At 43.5% G+C, this 15,475-nt stretch overlaps 1 protein-coding gene across 2 annotated transcripts; it reads right to left on the reverse strand.

The window, feature by feature from the left end:
* Positions 1-132: 132 nt before the first annotated feature.
* On the reverse strand, positions 133-15,115 carry LOC135645849 (probable magnesium transporter NIPA4). Of its 2 annotated transcripts, XM_065164678.1 has the most exons (9): positions 14,546-15,112; positions 13,334-13,390; positions 4,869-4,959; positions 4,633-4,793; positions 4,344-4,471; positions 4,116-4,253; positions 3,224-3,316; positions 587-692; positions 133-511 (listed from the first exon to the last, which is right to left on the reverse strand). In XM_065164678.1, the coding sequence occupies exons 1-9, from the start codon at positions 14,718-14,720 to the stop codon at positions 402-404; spliced, it is 1,059 nt and encodes a 352-aa protein (XP_065020750.1). In that variant the 5' UTR covers positions 14,721-15,112; the 3' UTR covers positions 133-401. The 2 variants fall into 2 exon arrangements, with proteins under 2 accessions (XP_065020750.1, XP_065020751.1); XM_065164679.1 differs by lacking the exon at positions 133-511 and having other exon boundaries at positions 613-747; positions 14,546-15,115.
* Between the last annotated feature and the right edge of the window lie 360 nt (positions 15,116-15,475).

The following is a 15,475-nucleotide window of genomic DNA, read 5'->3' on the forward strand; positions in this document are numbered from 1 at the left end:
GTGATGCAGTTATCTAGGTCACGATAAATACTGCAGCTATCACTATAAATAGCAATCTCGTCACCATTGGAGACCTAACAGTATTCGAGAGAGAGAGAGAGAGAGACAGCTGGGAAACTCAGACACTTGCCATCATTCTAACCTCCGTCTCTGCACTGTCACGATATCAAATTTTCTGGACGATTTAAGGTAACATTACATATATAACAAAATGTGAATCCCCGAGTGTATTCACCAGACGTCTCACCTAACAAGTGGGGATTGATCCTATGCTTTTCGAGTTAAAAAAAAAAAACCTACAGCTTTATGTATGGAAAGAATGCAGGTTCATCTCGGTGCAATCAAGTCATGATGCAGATCAAGTAAGTCCATGCTTCCAAGCAACAGACCACTGCAACCTGTCATGATGACCTAAATGACTCGGGAGACCTGAGGGGAATGTCTTCGGAAGAGTAGCCATCCTCGTCGGCATGTTTTGGGAGGCGCCCAGAGACAGATGATGATGGTAGACCTGCAAGGCGAAAAGGTCCTGAAACAGTAAACGATCACAAAACCACAACTGACATGCTCCAAATCCAGTACATACCATCCGCCATGTCCTTGGTTTTGTGGAGTAGGAATGTCCCCGAAAGAATTGTGACAAAGCCACACATCTCCGTGATGATCTGCGTTGGATTCTGCCGATCCCAGTCCTGTCAGAAGCCAGAAGACACTAATACGTAACAGAACAACTTCATTGTTCTACACCTACACACCAAAAGGACCACCAAAAATTTTAGCTGATAAGATAATCGAAGTCCTGAATGAAATTACATTGGGAACATCCCTTCACCAAGTTGATCTTGTCTTGGTGAAGTTGGGATCTTGACCGATAATTTAAGCACATTTATTATGCTGATGATAATATGTTAAATTGGCTTGATGGGATTGAATACATCTAACTAGTGCCAATAGTTAAGATTAGGATGGCCCCAGTTAGGATGCGTCCTAGTATTAGGAGATGACGACAATAACATATGCCCCGATATGAAACTGCCACATGCAACTCTCCCTCTCTCTCTTTTTTTCCCTGCAAAGGATAAGCAGTGACGACTAGATTTGATCCCGGATTTTACGACAAAGACTTTACCAACGAGGCTAGCTAGCTGACACCTTTGACTCGAACACATAAAAGTCAAAGCCCAAGATCTAGTAGAGTCCATCCATGGTTAATAAGTTTCATCAACCCAGCATCACCAGAATTATGATCATAATATGAAATCATGTTTAGTTTGGTACAAATCTAATAACACCATACACTTTTGGGATCCAATATGAAACCATCTTAAGTTCAAAGAGATCAAATCTATTAGCTGGACATGCCAGAACTAGTTTCTACTGCAATTGAAATAAGTAAATGGACAATGGGTTCAGATCCAAGCATCCTAGACTTCTCTTTTTACATATATCCTATATGTACATTATTATTCTTTTTTCCCTTCCCTTTATTCCTCCAAGCCCCAACCAAACATTCCAGTCAATCTATTGTTGCCACCACTTGATCAACGATCCCTTCAGCAAGTGATGCTGTCAGGACTATAATTGTCGGCAGCATTACTAACAATATCTGCTGACCAACCAGTGAGAAACAGCTGCAAGTAAAGACATCAGCTCCATGGTCGCCACTTGATGGACGATCCCTTCAGCGAGTGATGCTGTTAGGACTATAATTGTCAGCAGCACTACTAACAATATCTGCTGACCAACCAATGAGAAACAGCTGCAGGTAAGACATGGGCTCCATGGTCACTGATTCAAGTGCACCTGGCCTCAGCCCAAAAGTACATAGCTACACGATGAATGTCGCAATGGGAGGTGGTGCACAAGCAGATATTATACAAAATAGATATCTTCAGCTTGCTATACTTATATTTTATCTAATTATATCATTCCCTATTCAAACGAAAAGCTAGCACTTGATCTTCGTGCTGATTGTTTGTTTCTGATAGATGATCGATCAGATGGTGACAATGGTCATCTTTCATCATGCACAAAGACAACAAATGGTTAAGAACCATTTTTCTTCTTCCGAATCAGTCAACATCTTCTGAGAATTTAGAATCATGGATTGGAGCTGTCATTCTTGCAAGAAACTCTAAACACTTAGTATCTTCCATCTTGGCTTGTATATCATGGACTAACTATCACATTGTCAATTTGAACCTCCCTCTTCATTTAAATTATCCTTAAGTTAACTGTAGTTGAGATCTTGACATTATAAATCTTTTCGTCTCAACGCTTAAATGTTAAAATTCTGTAAAAGATCTAAAAAATTACAACAAATATAACAAGATCAGAATAACAAAAACGAAGACAAAAAACTTCTCTCTTCTCAAAGCTAGAAGTAATATCCAAGGCAGTAACTGATAGCTAACCTAAGGTAGCCACTGATAGCTAACAGAGCAACCTAAGGATTGACTACACAAACATTCAAATAATCTTGTCATTGATGCACACTGAACACAAGAAGTAATGATATATATGCACTGAAGAAGATAAAGAGATTCTTCAGTAGAGATTCATCATTTTCAAATAATCTCCAATATTTATCATTAAAACACCAAAATAACAGGTCAAGTTACCAGTTAAGATCACTGTCAATCTAGGGTCAATAAAGTATCTCATTATTAATCACCCAAACTGATGTTTCCTTCTGATAAAGTGGTAAGCTCAATGTCTTTTTCTATTTTTTTCCAATTCCATTACCATATTCTGTCTCATTTTTTTAATTTCTCCTTTTTTACTCTCCCTAACATGATCATCTCATACAAGATATACATGAGAACAAAAGAAGAAACAAAAAGAAAATGTGAAAGAATATTTTTATGTGTGAATAAAGCATGGGATGAATCATGGAAGATAAGACAAACTGTACACCTTCAAGAAAGCCCTTAGACCAGCTTTAGATGTGGCAAAAATATAAGAAACTACTATTGTTGACAGAAACAAGGATCAAAGTCGTTGTAAAGTTTCCATTTTTAATTTATGCAAGATACTATACTAAAGCTCGACCATGTAGTTTCTCTAGACAGTTGATAAAAAATAAGGATGATTGTTTACTTAAACAGTACTTCATTTTTAATCTCTGCTGTATCACCGTTCAATGTAAATGGCAGTGGTCAAATATAATAATTCGACCAACATAAATGCAACAACAAAGAAGCCAGTAAGGTAGGAGCAGTACCTTGAACATAATCACACTAGCCAAAATGGTTAATGATGTAAACATCACATAGTATATGGGCGACACAACTGCTGTGTTAAATGTATCAAGAGCCTGAGGACAAAATTAAGCAAGTACAGGAGTATTAGATACTTCAAAGAGATCAGCCTATTGACAGCTAAGAACAAAATTCATTGTGATTTTAATTTATATTCCATCATAAATCAGACAACTATTATCTCTACATTTCATTCCATTCTGTGTAATAATTAGTCTCAAATAAATGAACTACTAACATGAGATTAAATATAATATGCAAATAACAGTATCTACATGTCAGCAGGACTGAGACACATCTAAAATATTGAAAATTGATAAGAAAATTAAGACAATCAAACACAAAAAACATTATAACATTTATTGTTGACTTGCAATATAATGAATAGCAAACAATATGTAGATGATAATAAATTGTATGATGATCGCAATGACCATTAAAGGAACGACCATTGGAATGTCTAGAAGACCATGCAGTACAGAAAAAGATTCCTCTCAGCATGTAAGTTTTTACCTGTTCACCAAAACTATAATTACTCAAGAAATTGGTAAAGATTTCATGCTTCTTGCCTAACAAACTGAGGTAGCATACTGAAGAAGTTATCTTGTTGTTTCAGTATCTTTTTGGCTTGTCTCATTATGGACAACTTCAGAAGAAAAAAATGCTTGACTTCAGAATATGACATGCTGATCAACATGAAGTTCAATTTCACAGAACGAAGATATTCAATGCTACTTGCATATGATATCATGTTAAGAATTATACAAAAACATAAATTAATTAAAAAGTCGAGATTCAAACATGACTAAATTAAATCAATAGAAAATATAGCCATAACTCAGAAACGTTCCATACTTTGTTCAGATAGTTCATCTGGGTAATGATACAGACAATTACTATGATTGTGAATATCCAAGTCTGGGGATAAACCAACTGGTTCATTCCTGAAAATGTCAACTTGAGAGCTATGCCAAGAGCTTTCACACTCATAACCTGCTCAATAAATAAATAGCAAGGGCACCATAAGATCATTATTTCATGGTCCAGAACATAATGGATACATCAAACAGATAAATTTCATACCGAGAGAGACCCTACAAGAGAGCAAACACCAATGTAGACCATAATATGCGTTTGCCCATACTGGGGGACAAAATGGAATATAAGTATAAATGCTGCTGCCAGCACTGCTGCTGCGTAGAATAGAAATGCTGCACAATAATAGATGAGAAGTATCTTAGTGTTGTTCACAAACACTCTGATGAACAAATTGATAGAATGCAAACCACATATGATTGTGGCATTGCCAATATAAGGAATATATGAGTCTTTTTAAAAATTATTGAAAAGAAGAGAACAAAAGGTTCAATACCTGGTTCAGTTGCCAGATCCCAGACTTCTGTCACAGACTCTATCTCCCGCTCCTGAGGAGCATGAAGAACTATTGTTGTTGATCCCACAACACAGAGAGCACAACCAAGAATGCCAAAAATGTGTAACCTCTCCCGTAAAATGATACGTGCAAGTACTGCACTGTAGCAGAAATATTTGTTCATAATAACTCAAGGAAAAAAATAACAGAATGCATTATGTTGATTGAGAACATGCCTAATAATTATGCTAAGAGCACCAAGAGGAGTGACCAGAATAGCTGGAGCAAATGCATATGCTGCAAAATTAGCAACTTCCCCAACAATCACTGTTAAATAAGACAACTTGTTAGTTCATATTCCTTTCAAAGAGACCAGTCCTGAATTATAAAGAAAGATAACTCAAGAAATAGTAAATTACAAATATTTATGAGCATAGAATATCTTTTTGTATACTGCAACTCAATGACAGATTATTGCAAACATATTAGTGATATAAAATACAAGACCCATCTCCAAACTAAGAAGCGTGGATACAGACATGGGGCATAGACACGGCGAGGACACGTGTGTGTGTGTGTGTGTCTATATATATATATATATATATGTAAATGTATGTATATATATGTATGTATATATATATGTATGTATATATATGTATGTATATATATATATGTATGTATATATATATATGTATATATATATGTATGTATATATATATATATGTATATATATATGTATGAATATATATATGTATGTATATATATATATGTATATATATATATGTATATATATATGTATGAATATATATATGTATGTATATATATATATATGTATATATATATGTATATATATATATACTGAAGAAGAACAGGATCAAGTGATTGATGTTACTATTAAGAAACAGAATCTTGATATTTTATTCAAATTATTATAACAATTTAATCAAAATCAATAAAAAAACACAGATTAAAAAAATAAATAAATAATAAAACAGGTTAATAATATGTTAACACTTCAATCAAAACTAAAAACTAAAAAAATAATAATCAAAGATAGGTGTTTTTAGTCGTAAAAAAAGCTAAACAAAATCAGTATACCTTGCTACGCAACACGACTAAGGAAGAAGCTTCGTCGAACGCTGGTGAAGTAGTCGAAGGCCCGAGGGCGTGCAACGACCACTGAGTCGCTCGCAGGTGGGGTGCTTAGGGCGAAGGGCCAAACGACAATGCGATGACAGCGGGCGATAGACAGATGCGCTCGGGGTGGAGGGCCCGAGAGCATGCAACGCAATGACGGTCATCAGGTCACTGGCAGGTGTGTCTCCAGGGAAGGAGGGTTAAAACCTTTAGTTCACTCGAGAGTTGGAGTAGAGGTGGCCGATGTGTCACGAACGGTCGTCGCGCACCCGCAACAACTCCGTTCAACGAACCGTTCGTCGCTCACACCCGCATGTACAGCTGCCCAACAGCATGTTTTCTCATGGTTTTGGGTCATTTTGCTTGTAAATATGTAAGTTCGAACAAGCTGCAGCGTTGCAAAGCGACCGCTCACCGAACCGAGCAAAACAGCCCCAAAACAGCCCAAAACGGCTTCGTTTTCGCGTGCCGCGGGAGGTGAGCGGAGTGCTGCCTCCGCTCACCAAAACGTCAGCCATCTCAGCACCCAGGAACCCCCCGGGTGGCACATGGCTGGATGGGGCTTCGGTTATATACCGGGCGTTGAACACTCTTTCGCAAGTTCGCACGTGACCTTTACGGGAACTTGGTGTTGCGTCCGGGACCAGGTGAGCGGCTGTTTGTGGGCTTGCAGCTGTTCGTTCATCCTTGAAAGCCTTGTTTTTCTCCCTCTCCCTCTTTTCTCTTGTGCACACAAGGTGTTCGACGAATTGCTTGTAAAGCTTTCCTTTTCGCGAGACTTCGGGACGTGTCCGTTGCTCGTTCTTTCGATCTAACTCTCTTTCTCTTTTACAGGTCCTTCGGGACCTGCGAGAGGTTACAAAGTGGGCTGATCCTTACGGAGCAAGATCGCAAGGGCGAAGCGCGACTTAGGCAAGGCAAGCTAAGTTTCGCGTCTTTGCCGCACGGGTGACCCGCGACTTAGGCAACGCAAGCTAAGTTCGCGTCTTTGGCCGCAAGGGTGCCGCACGCCTTAGGCAATTCCAGCTAAGGTCGTGACATTGTGGTATCAGAGCGGGCAAGCTCTTCGATCGAACAGCGAACGAACTTCGCAACTTCGCTATGGCAAAGCATCGTGGCGAATCAAGCAAGACGGGGCAGGCCGGACCCTTGCCCCAAGCAGCCGCAGGTGGGCTGCATGTGCACACTCGCTCTCATGCTGTTGGAGCCGCTCATGAGGATCGCGGCAGCGAACAGGATGAGCGAGAAGTTGGCAACTCTCCGCGAGCGGAGGAAGCGCAATCTGGTGCGCTAACTGGGAAAAAGAGTCATAAGGAGAGACTCACGACGGCGGAAACCCGCCTGGATGTTCTGGAAGCGAGCATGGAGGAACTCTCCCATGGCCAACAAAGACTTGTTGGGGTAGAGAGCTCGCAAGAGGAAGCGGAGTCCAGGATCGACAAGGTCGAGGCCCTAGTCGACCGACTGTCCGATGACACCAAGGACTCCGTGCAGCACTTACAAGATGTTGTGGCGGAACTCACGGCGAAGGTGGCTATGCTCACACGAACGCTAAATGCGGGAGGAGGCAACACCCGCGTTGCACCGCCACAAAACTTGAGGGCACCTGAGCCCCATGGATACGGAGGGGCCAGAGATGCCAAGGAGCTCGAGAACTTTCTGTTTGACATGGAACAATACTTCCGAGCTACGAGACCCGATTCTGAAGATACCAAAGTTTCAATAGCAACAATGTATCTGAACGGAGATGCGAAACTTTGGTGGCGAACTCGTTGGGAGGAAATCCAACAAGGTCGGTGTCGAGTCGACACATGGGAAGACTTGAAGCGGGAGTTGAGAACTCAGTTCCTACCGGAGAACACAGAGTTCGTCGCAAGAAGGAAGTTGAGACAACTCCGCCAAAGTACCACCATCCGAAACTATGTAAAGCAGTTTTCTGCACTGATGCTGGACATACAGGACATGTCCGAGAAGGACAAGTTGTTCAGTTTCCTTGATGGTTTGAAACCATGGGCTCAGCAAGAGCTGAATCGAAGGAATGTTACCGACGTGGTCGGGGCAATTGCAGCTGCAGAAAGGCTCACCGACTTCGTTTCCTCTGAAGACCCAGCGAGAAGGAAACAATCTTCAAGCAATCGCCCTCAAAAACATTCTCGAGGGAAGGAGCTCGGGGGCGAACAGAAGAAGAAGAGCTCCCACAAAGGGCCGAACCCAAAAGGCAAGACCTCAAAACCTGGAGGATGCTTCTTGTGCGGAGGACCGCACATGGTAAGGGAGTGCCCACAGAAGCAGGCACTCAACGCTTTGACAGCTTCCATCCACCCTCCCCGATCGGACAAGGGCAAAGCTGTTGCCCTTAGCTCAAGCAGTTCCGAATCCAGCAGCGACGATGAAGAGTCGCAAGGACCCCGAATGGGAGCAATGCGTTTGTTGAACGCTATGCGGGGTCAAGTGGGGGAGAACATGAAGACGAAGGCACAAAAAGCAGGAAGTAGTGAACTGATGTATGTGGACATCAAGCTGAATGGCCAAACGACCCGTGCAATGGTGGACACGGGCGCTACCCACAACTTCATAGCCGATCGTGAAGCACAGCGACTTGGGTTGACATTGGAGAAGAGCCCAAGCCGAATGAAAGCAGTGAACTCGGAGGCCAGGCGAATCTCCGGATTGGCGAAGGGAGTTCCCATCAGAATCGGGACTTGGAGCGGAACCACCAACATGATGGCCGTGCCACTAGACGACTTCCAAGTGATTCTTGGAATGGAGTTTATGCACGCGGCGAAGTTGGTGCCGATGCCATTCTTGAATTCCCTATGTATGATGGGAGGCGATGACCCCTGTGTGGTGCCCGTCTCTCGGAGAGGAACCAAGGAGCCCCAACATATTTCGGCATTACAATTGAAGAAAGGGGTGCGAAAGGGCGAACTAACATTCGTGGCTGCTATGAAGCTAGAGCCACTCAATGAAGAAGCCATTCAAGAACCTGCTGTGGTGGCCAACGTCCTGAAGGAGTTCAAAGACGTTATGCCACCTGAGTTGCCGAAGACTCTTCCGCCACGCAGAGGCGTGGATCACAACATTGAGCTGGAGCCAGGAGTGAAGCCTCCAGCGAGACCACCCTATCGCATGCCCCCGCCAGAGTTAGCAGAACTCAGAAAGCAGTTAGGTGAACTGCTAAGCGGTGGTCTCATCCGCAGCTCAAAAGCACCTTTCGGAGCTCCAGTTCTCTTTCAGAAGAAACAAGATGGGAGCCTCCGATTATGCGTCGACTACCGAGCCCTCAACAAAGTAACAGTGAAGAACAAGTATCCCATTCCGCTCATCGCGGACTTGTTCGACCAATTGGGCAAGGCGAAGTATTTCTCAAAACTCGACCTTCGGTCGGGGTATTGGCAGGTGCGCATTGCTGAAGGCGACGAAGCAAAGACTACATGTGTGACCAGATATGGAGCGTTTGAGTTCTTGGTGATGCCTTTCGGCTTAACCAACGCTCCGGCAACATTCTGTACCCTCATGAACCAGCTATTCAAGGAGTATTTGGATAAGTTCGTGGTCGTCTACTTGGACGACATTGTCGTCTACAGCCAAACGCTCGAGGAGCACGTCAAGCACCTTCAGACGATTTTCAAGGTTCTCAGGGAGAACACTTTGTTCGTAAAAAGGGAGAAATGCTACTTTGCTCAAACTGAGATCCTGTTCTTGGGGCACCGAATCGGTGATGGCTCCATCCGGATGGACAAGTCGAAGGTGCAAGCAGTTGCGGAATGGCGAACTCCAAAGAAGGTGCCAGAGTTGAGATCCTTCCTTGGTTTCGTAAACTACTACCGACGCTTCATCGCGGGATATTCGAAGCGGGCAACTCCACTGACGGAGTTGCTGAAGAAGGAGCAGCCTTGGAAGTGGTCTGACAGATGTGAGATAGCATTCCAAGATCTAAAGGCTGCTGTTCTGGAAGAACCAGTGCTCAAATTGCCAAACTATGGAGAGCCCTTTGAAGTCCATACAGATGCTTCGGACTTTGCTATTGGTGGAGTACTCATGCAAGAAGGTCATCCGGTGGCCTACGAGAGCCGCAAACTCAACGAGACCGAGAGGCGGTATCCAGTGCATGAGAAGGAGATGACCGCGGTGATCCACTGCCTACGAGTTTGGCGACACTACCTCCTTGGGTCGCGATTTGTGCTGAGGACAGACAACATCGCCCTGAGCTATTTCCAAACTCAGAAGAAACTCTCACCAAAGCAGGCACGGTGGCAGGACTTCCTGGCCGAATTCGACATGGCAATGGAATACAAGCCCGGGAAGGCGAATGTCGTGGCCGATGCACTGAGTCGGAAAGTGGAATGCGTGAATGCTGCACAACTGGAGGGCAGAGGCCAAGCAAGTCAGTTACACTCCACCTTCCTTTCCCGAATCAGAGATGGACTGTATAGTGATCCCCAGGCAGTTATCCTGATGCAGCTCATCAAAGAAGGCAAGGCACGACGATTTTGGGTCCAGGAGGGACTTGTTTACACAAAAGGGAATAGGGTTTATGTTCCCCGAGTGGACAATCTAAGGCGTGAACTCTTGAAAGAGTGTCACGATTCCCTTTGGGCTGGACACCCCGGCATTCACAGAACGTTGGCTCTCGTGGAGAGGGCCTTCTACTGGCCAAAGATGGGGATTGATGTGGAGGAGTATGTTCGAACATGCCTTACTTGCCAACAAGACAAGGTGGAGCAGCGGAAGCCGATGGGGCTTTTGGAGCCGTTGCCCGTACCAGAAAGGCCATGGGAGAGCATTTCCTTAGACTTCATATCAAGTTTGCCACCTGTAGGGGGACTCGGATCGATACTCGTGGTGGTCGATCGGTTTTCGAAGTATGCAACTTTCATTGCTGCTCCCCTACACTGTTCAGCAGAAGAGGCGGCCAGACTGATGATGAGGGACGTAGTGAAGTATTGGGGAGTCCCACACAATATCATTAGTGATCGAGACGCTCGGTTTCTAGGACGATTCTGGACCGAGCTATTCAAATTGTTGGGATCAAAATTATACTTCTCTACAAGCCTCCACCCCCAGACGGATGGTCAGACTGAAAGAATAAATTCGCTCTTGGAGCAATATCTCCGGCACTACGTGAGTGCCAATCAACGAGATTGGGTGAAGCTGTTGGACATTGCCCAATTCTCCTACAACTTGCAGCGGAGCTCTGCGTCCAACAAGAGCCCCTTCGAAATTATCACTGGACAACAACCGTCGACTCCGCACACCATGGCAATTGGGTATACTGGAAGTAGTCCTTCAGCCTATCATTTCGCAAAGGAGTGGCACCGAAATGCAGATATTGCGCGGGCTTACTTGGAGAAGGCGGCAAAGAGGATGAAGAAGTGGGCCGACTTGGGAAGGCGACCGCAAGAGTTCAAAGTTGGCGATTTGGTGTTGGTAAAGCTCCAACCAGCATCACTCCAATTCTTCAGGAACAGAGTTCACAAAGGATTGGTGCGTAAGTATGAAGGACCCTTCCCAATTATCAGCAGGGTAGGCAATGTTTCTTACAAGTTGCAGCTGCCGGCGTGGTTCAAAATTCACAACGTTCTTCACGCCAGCAACCTGAAGGCCTACCATTCGGATCCGCAAGACGCTTCTCGAAGTGTTCCAACTCGGCTACCTCCCATCACAGCCTCCTACGAGAAGCGAGTGGAAACCATTCTGGCGGATCGCAAGATAAAGCTACCCAACGGAGCGGAACAGACAGAGTACTTGGTGAAGTGGCGAAAGCTTCCCCGAACTGAAGCCAGTTGGGAGCCTGAAGACGCCCTGCGACATGAAGAAGAAGTCATCAACACCTACCAACAAGCGTCGACGAGGGCGTCGACAGTTTAAGTGGGGGAGAATGTCACGAACGGTCGTCGCGCACCCGCAACAACTCCGTTCAACGAACCGTTCGTCGCTCACACCCGCATGTACAGCTGCCCAACAGCATGTTTTCTCATGGTTTTGGGTCATTTTGCTTGTAAATATGTAAGTTCGAACAAGCTGCAGCGTTGCAAAGCGACCGCTCACCGAACCGAGCAAAACAGCCCCAAAACAGCCCAAAACGGCTTCGTTTTCGCGTGCCGCGGGAGGTGAGCGGAGTGCTGCCTCTGCTCACCAAAACGTCAGCCATCTCAGCACCCAGGAACCCCCCGGGTGGCACATGGCTGGATGGGGCTTCGGTTATATACCGGGCGTTGAACACTCTTTCGCAAGTTCGCACGTGACCTTTACGGGAACTTGGTGTTGCGTCCGGGACCAGGTGAGCGGCTGTTTGTGGGCTTGCAGCTGTTCGTTCATCCTTGAAAGCCTTGTTTTTCTCCCTCTCCCTCTTTTCTCTTGTGCACACAAGGTGTTCGACGAATTGCTTGTAAAGCTTTCCTTTTCGCGAGACTTCGGGACGTGTCCGTTGCTCGTTCTTTCGATCTAACTCTCTTTCTCTTTTACAGGTCCTTCGGGACCTGCGAGAGGTTACAAAGTGGGCTGATCCTTGCGGAGCAAGATCGCAAGGGCGAAGCGCGACTTAGGCAAGGCAAGCTAAGTTTCGCGTCTTTGCCGCACGGGTGACCCGCGACTTAGGCAACGCAAGCTAAGTTCGCGTCTTTGGCCGCAAGGGTGCCGCACGCCTTAGGCAATTCCAGCTAAGGTCGTGACAGATGGGTGGTGGTGGTCTAGGAGGAACTCGGGCTAGGGGCAGAGCCTTCCTCTTCCAAAGGTGGGGCGGGGGCAAATATTTCACCGATGAGGAAGAAGGAAAGCCAATACGATGAGCAAAAAGGAAAACCGATGAGGAAGAAGGGTTCCTCCGTACGTGAGCACCGAGTCCAACATGCAAACGTCGTATCCAACGAATTAAAATAAATAAATAAATAAATAAATAAAGGACACGTGTCGAACATGTGTCTTGCTGTGTCGATGATGAATTCGTGTCTGAACGTGTCAGACACATGTCAAACATGTGTCCTGCCATGTTGGTGACGAATCTGTGTCTGAACGTGTTGGACATGGGTATGTCGCCCAAACTAGCGTGTCCATGCTTCCCAGTCTCCAAATCAGAAAAAAAACCCACCAATATAGTTGGAAAGGAAATAGCCACTACCACTATGGCATAAATGCTAAATGTAACCCTCTGGATACCCACAGACCTATACATACATAGAACTCAACATAAGTTGACAAGGGCTCCTCTTAGAATACATTAATGGTTCAAGCCTATGCGAACAGTTACTAAACTTAATAATCAGAAATAGCATACACATCAAGTACTTCTATAGAACTAACAGCAAGCATCTTATGGCTCTCCCAAAAGAAATATGCAGTGACTTAAACATAGAGAAAATGCAGTTTCTAAATGAATCAGTCAGATAGAAACTCTGTTAAATTAGGACGAACATGAATAAACATAGCAATTCAATTTTAACTTTCAAGACAAGTCTCGGCCCATCTGAGTGTCCAAAGTCGAATTAACGGCAAAGAAACCAACAATATTTACCAATGAATCAAACTTTGAAAAAAAAAATAACTGCAACAGCTGAGTACCCACTTGTTATCATGCCAGCCCACCAAAGCGGTTCGTATAAATAAGAATATCCACCAGCTCCTGTTGTCAAGTCACAAAAAAAAATGGTTTAAACATCTTTACAACATTGTATAACTGAAGATGCAAGAAATCATGTAATTGCAAAATAAGCACTCAATGCATTTTAATTACATCCAGTAAAATTAGATTACCACCAGTATCACCAAGAATATGTTCCAATTAAGGTGAAGAGAGACTTCCTAATGCAGGAAAAACTACACCTACCATATAACTTAGCTGCAAAAGTATCCTGCATCTGGAGAGTAAAATGCAAAGGACCCACAAATTATTGTTCACTAGTATGCTGGATTCTCTTCCAGAGAAAGATATAATAAAACATCAGATGATCAGAACCATTATTACATCCTGAAAGTTACGAAATATAGCAAAGATGGTCTCTTTGTTCCAGGAAAGTCTAGAATCAGAAGAAAAAAAAAGGTATTAGAAAGTTGGTGAACCTTGAATCATTAAATACATTAAAATGCATTATGATCCACAACTCAAATTGCCAGAAAGAACAGGAGTAAGGTTTAGAAATACATCTGACACAATGACTTATCAACACCTGACTCTATAATTCTATGTCAAATGCTCAAAAATCTTATCCAAATATGTGTTTTACCTAGCTGTATTTAATGCATTTATGTTACACATAAGTCCAGTCTAAACAATCATATATGTAAACGGTGGATTGAAGTTCCACTTTTCATTTCTTTTTAGTGTGAGCATTCTTTTCACTCTCCGGCATTCTTTTTCCTTTTTTTTTTTTTCTATAACTTGTCACAGTTTATTATGCTGAATGAATTCTCAGAAACACAACCAAACAGCTAATTCCTGCTGTCCATCCATAGCATCACCTTCCACTACTGAACAAGAAATTCCAAAATGAACATCACCCAGAATGATCTCCATGAAACAGGCGTTCTCAATCGTTCCTCAAGCAGATTTGTTTCTTAGATCTAATTTCACAATGGTCATATCTTGTACACATCTAATAAGAAAGGCAATTCACCTCACCCAGAAACAGCTCATCACCATAATCTCGCAGTTCAGATTGCCAAACCATGACAAAGAAAACATCAACAAAACAATTTACAGAAGATCAACAAATCAACAAGCAAAGCAAAAAAATCACAATTATCAGCCAGAAACACAAAAGGATCGAGTCTCTCTCACCTGCTCTAACTCCGGAAGCTCCAGCCTTCTTCAAACCCTTCTTCTTGACAATAAAACTGGCACCGATGAAGGAGCTCGAGGACAGCGCGAGGACCAAACCCTTGATGTTATCGGAGGACATGCCGGTATACGACTCGACCCAACTCCCCGCGGACGCCGCATCAGTGGACGCCATCCCGAGCGGAACCCAGATAAGGGTAATAAACAACAAACAAAAGACAACAACCTAGCCAAGACCCTTCGCCACTACCACGAGATCCCCGCCGTCGGTCTCCGGAGACGGGCCGTGGCGGTGACGGCGCAGCTCATCGGCGAGCCGCCGCTAGATCCTGTCGGCGGGGGTCGCGGCGCATGCGGGAGGGCGATAAGATCGAGGGGGGATCGCGGCCCTGGCTGAAGATCTGGCGGCAGTCTGTGGAGTCAAGCAAAGAGAAACCACGAACGGAACGAGAGAGAGAGAGAGAAGGTTTAATAGAACAAGAATTGGATCGGAGAACGCGAGAGCAAGAGAGAGTCGGTTACCGAGGGAGTGAATATAAATAAATAAATAAATAAAAATAACTAAACAAAGAGGAGCGCTACCATTACCCTCTCTCTCTCTCTCTCTCTCTCTCTCTCTCTCTCTCTCTCTCTATATATATATATATATATATATATATATAATTATTTTTTTTATATTTTATATTTTATATTTAAAAAAATTATATGATGAATCCAAAGGAGTTTTGTTAAAATAAAAAGAGCTAGCGCTATTCAATTGCTCCTTTTCTCTTTTTATCCTATGATGTTTTGTTGAAAGACGAAATGAGAAACTCAATAGAAATGATCTTTTTCTTGTGATCTATTTCCTCATTCGTTGAAACCGAAAAAAATTAATATTGATGATAATAGCACTATTAAATTATCTTTTTAATTTTATTTTAGTATCAT

Source organism: Musa acuminata, chromosome BXJ3-8 (genome assembly GCF_036884655.1).
Source record: "Musa acuminata AAA Group cultivar baxijiao chromosome BXJ3-8, Cavendish_Baxijiao_AAA, whole genome shotgun sequence".
Classification (NCBI taxonomy): Eukaryota; Viridiplantae; Streptophyta; class Magnoliopsida; order Zingiberales; family Musaceae; genus Musa; species Musa acuminata.

Coding starts and splice junctions, on each gene's coding strand:
- LOC135645849 (XM_065164678.1), bottom strand. CDS start 14,720: ATGGCGTCCACTGATGCGGCGTCCGCGGGGAGTTGGGTCGAGTCGTAT. Junction 4,472..4,632: donor GGATCTGGCAACTGAACCAG/GTATTGAACCTT, acceptor ATTATTGTGCAG/CATTTCTATTCTACGCAGCA. Junction 693..3,223: donor CTAGTGTGATTATGTTCAAG/GTACTGCTCCTA, acceptor GGCTTCTGACAG/GACTGGGATCGGCAGAATCC.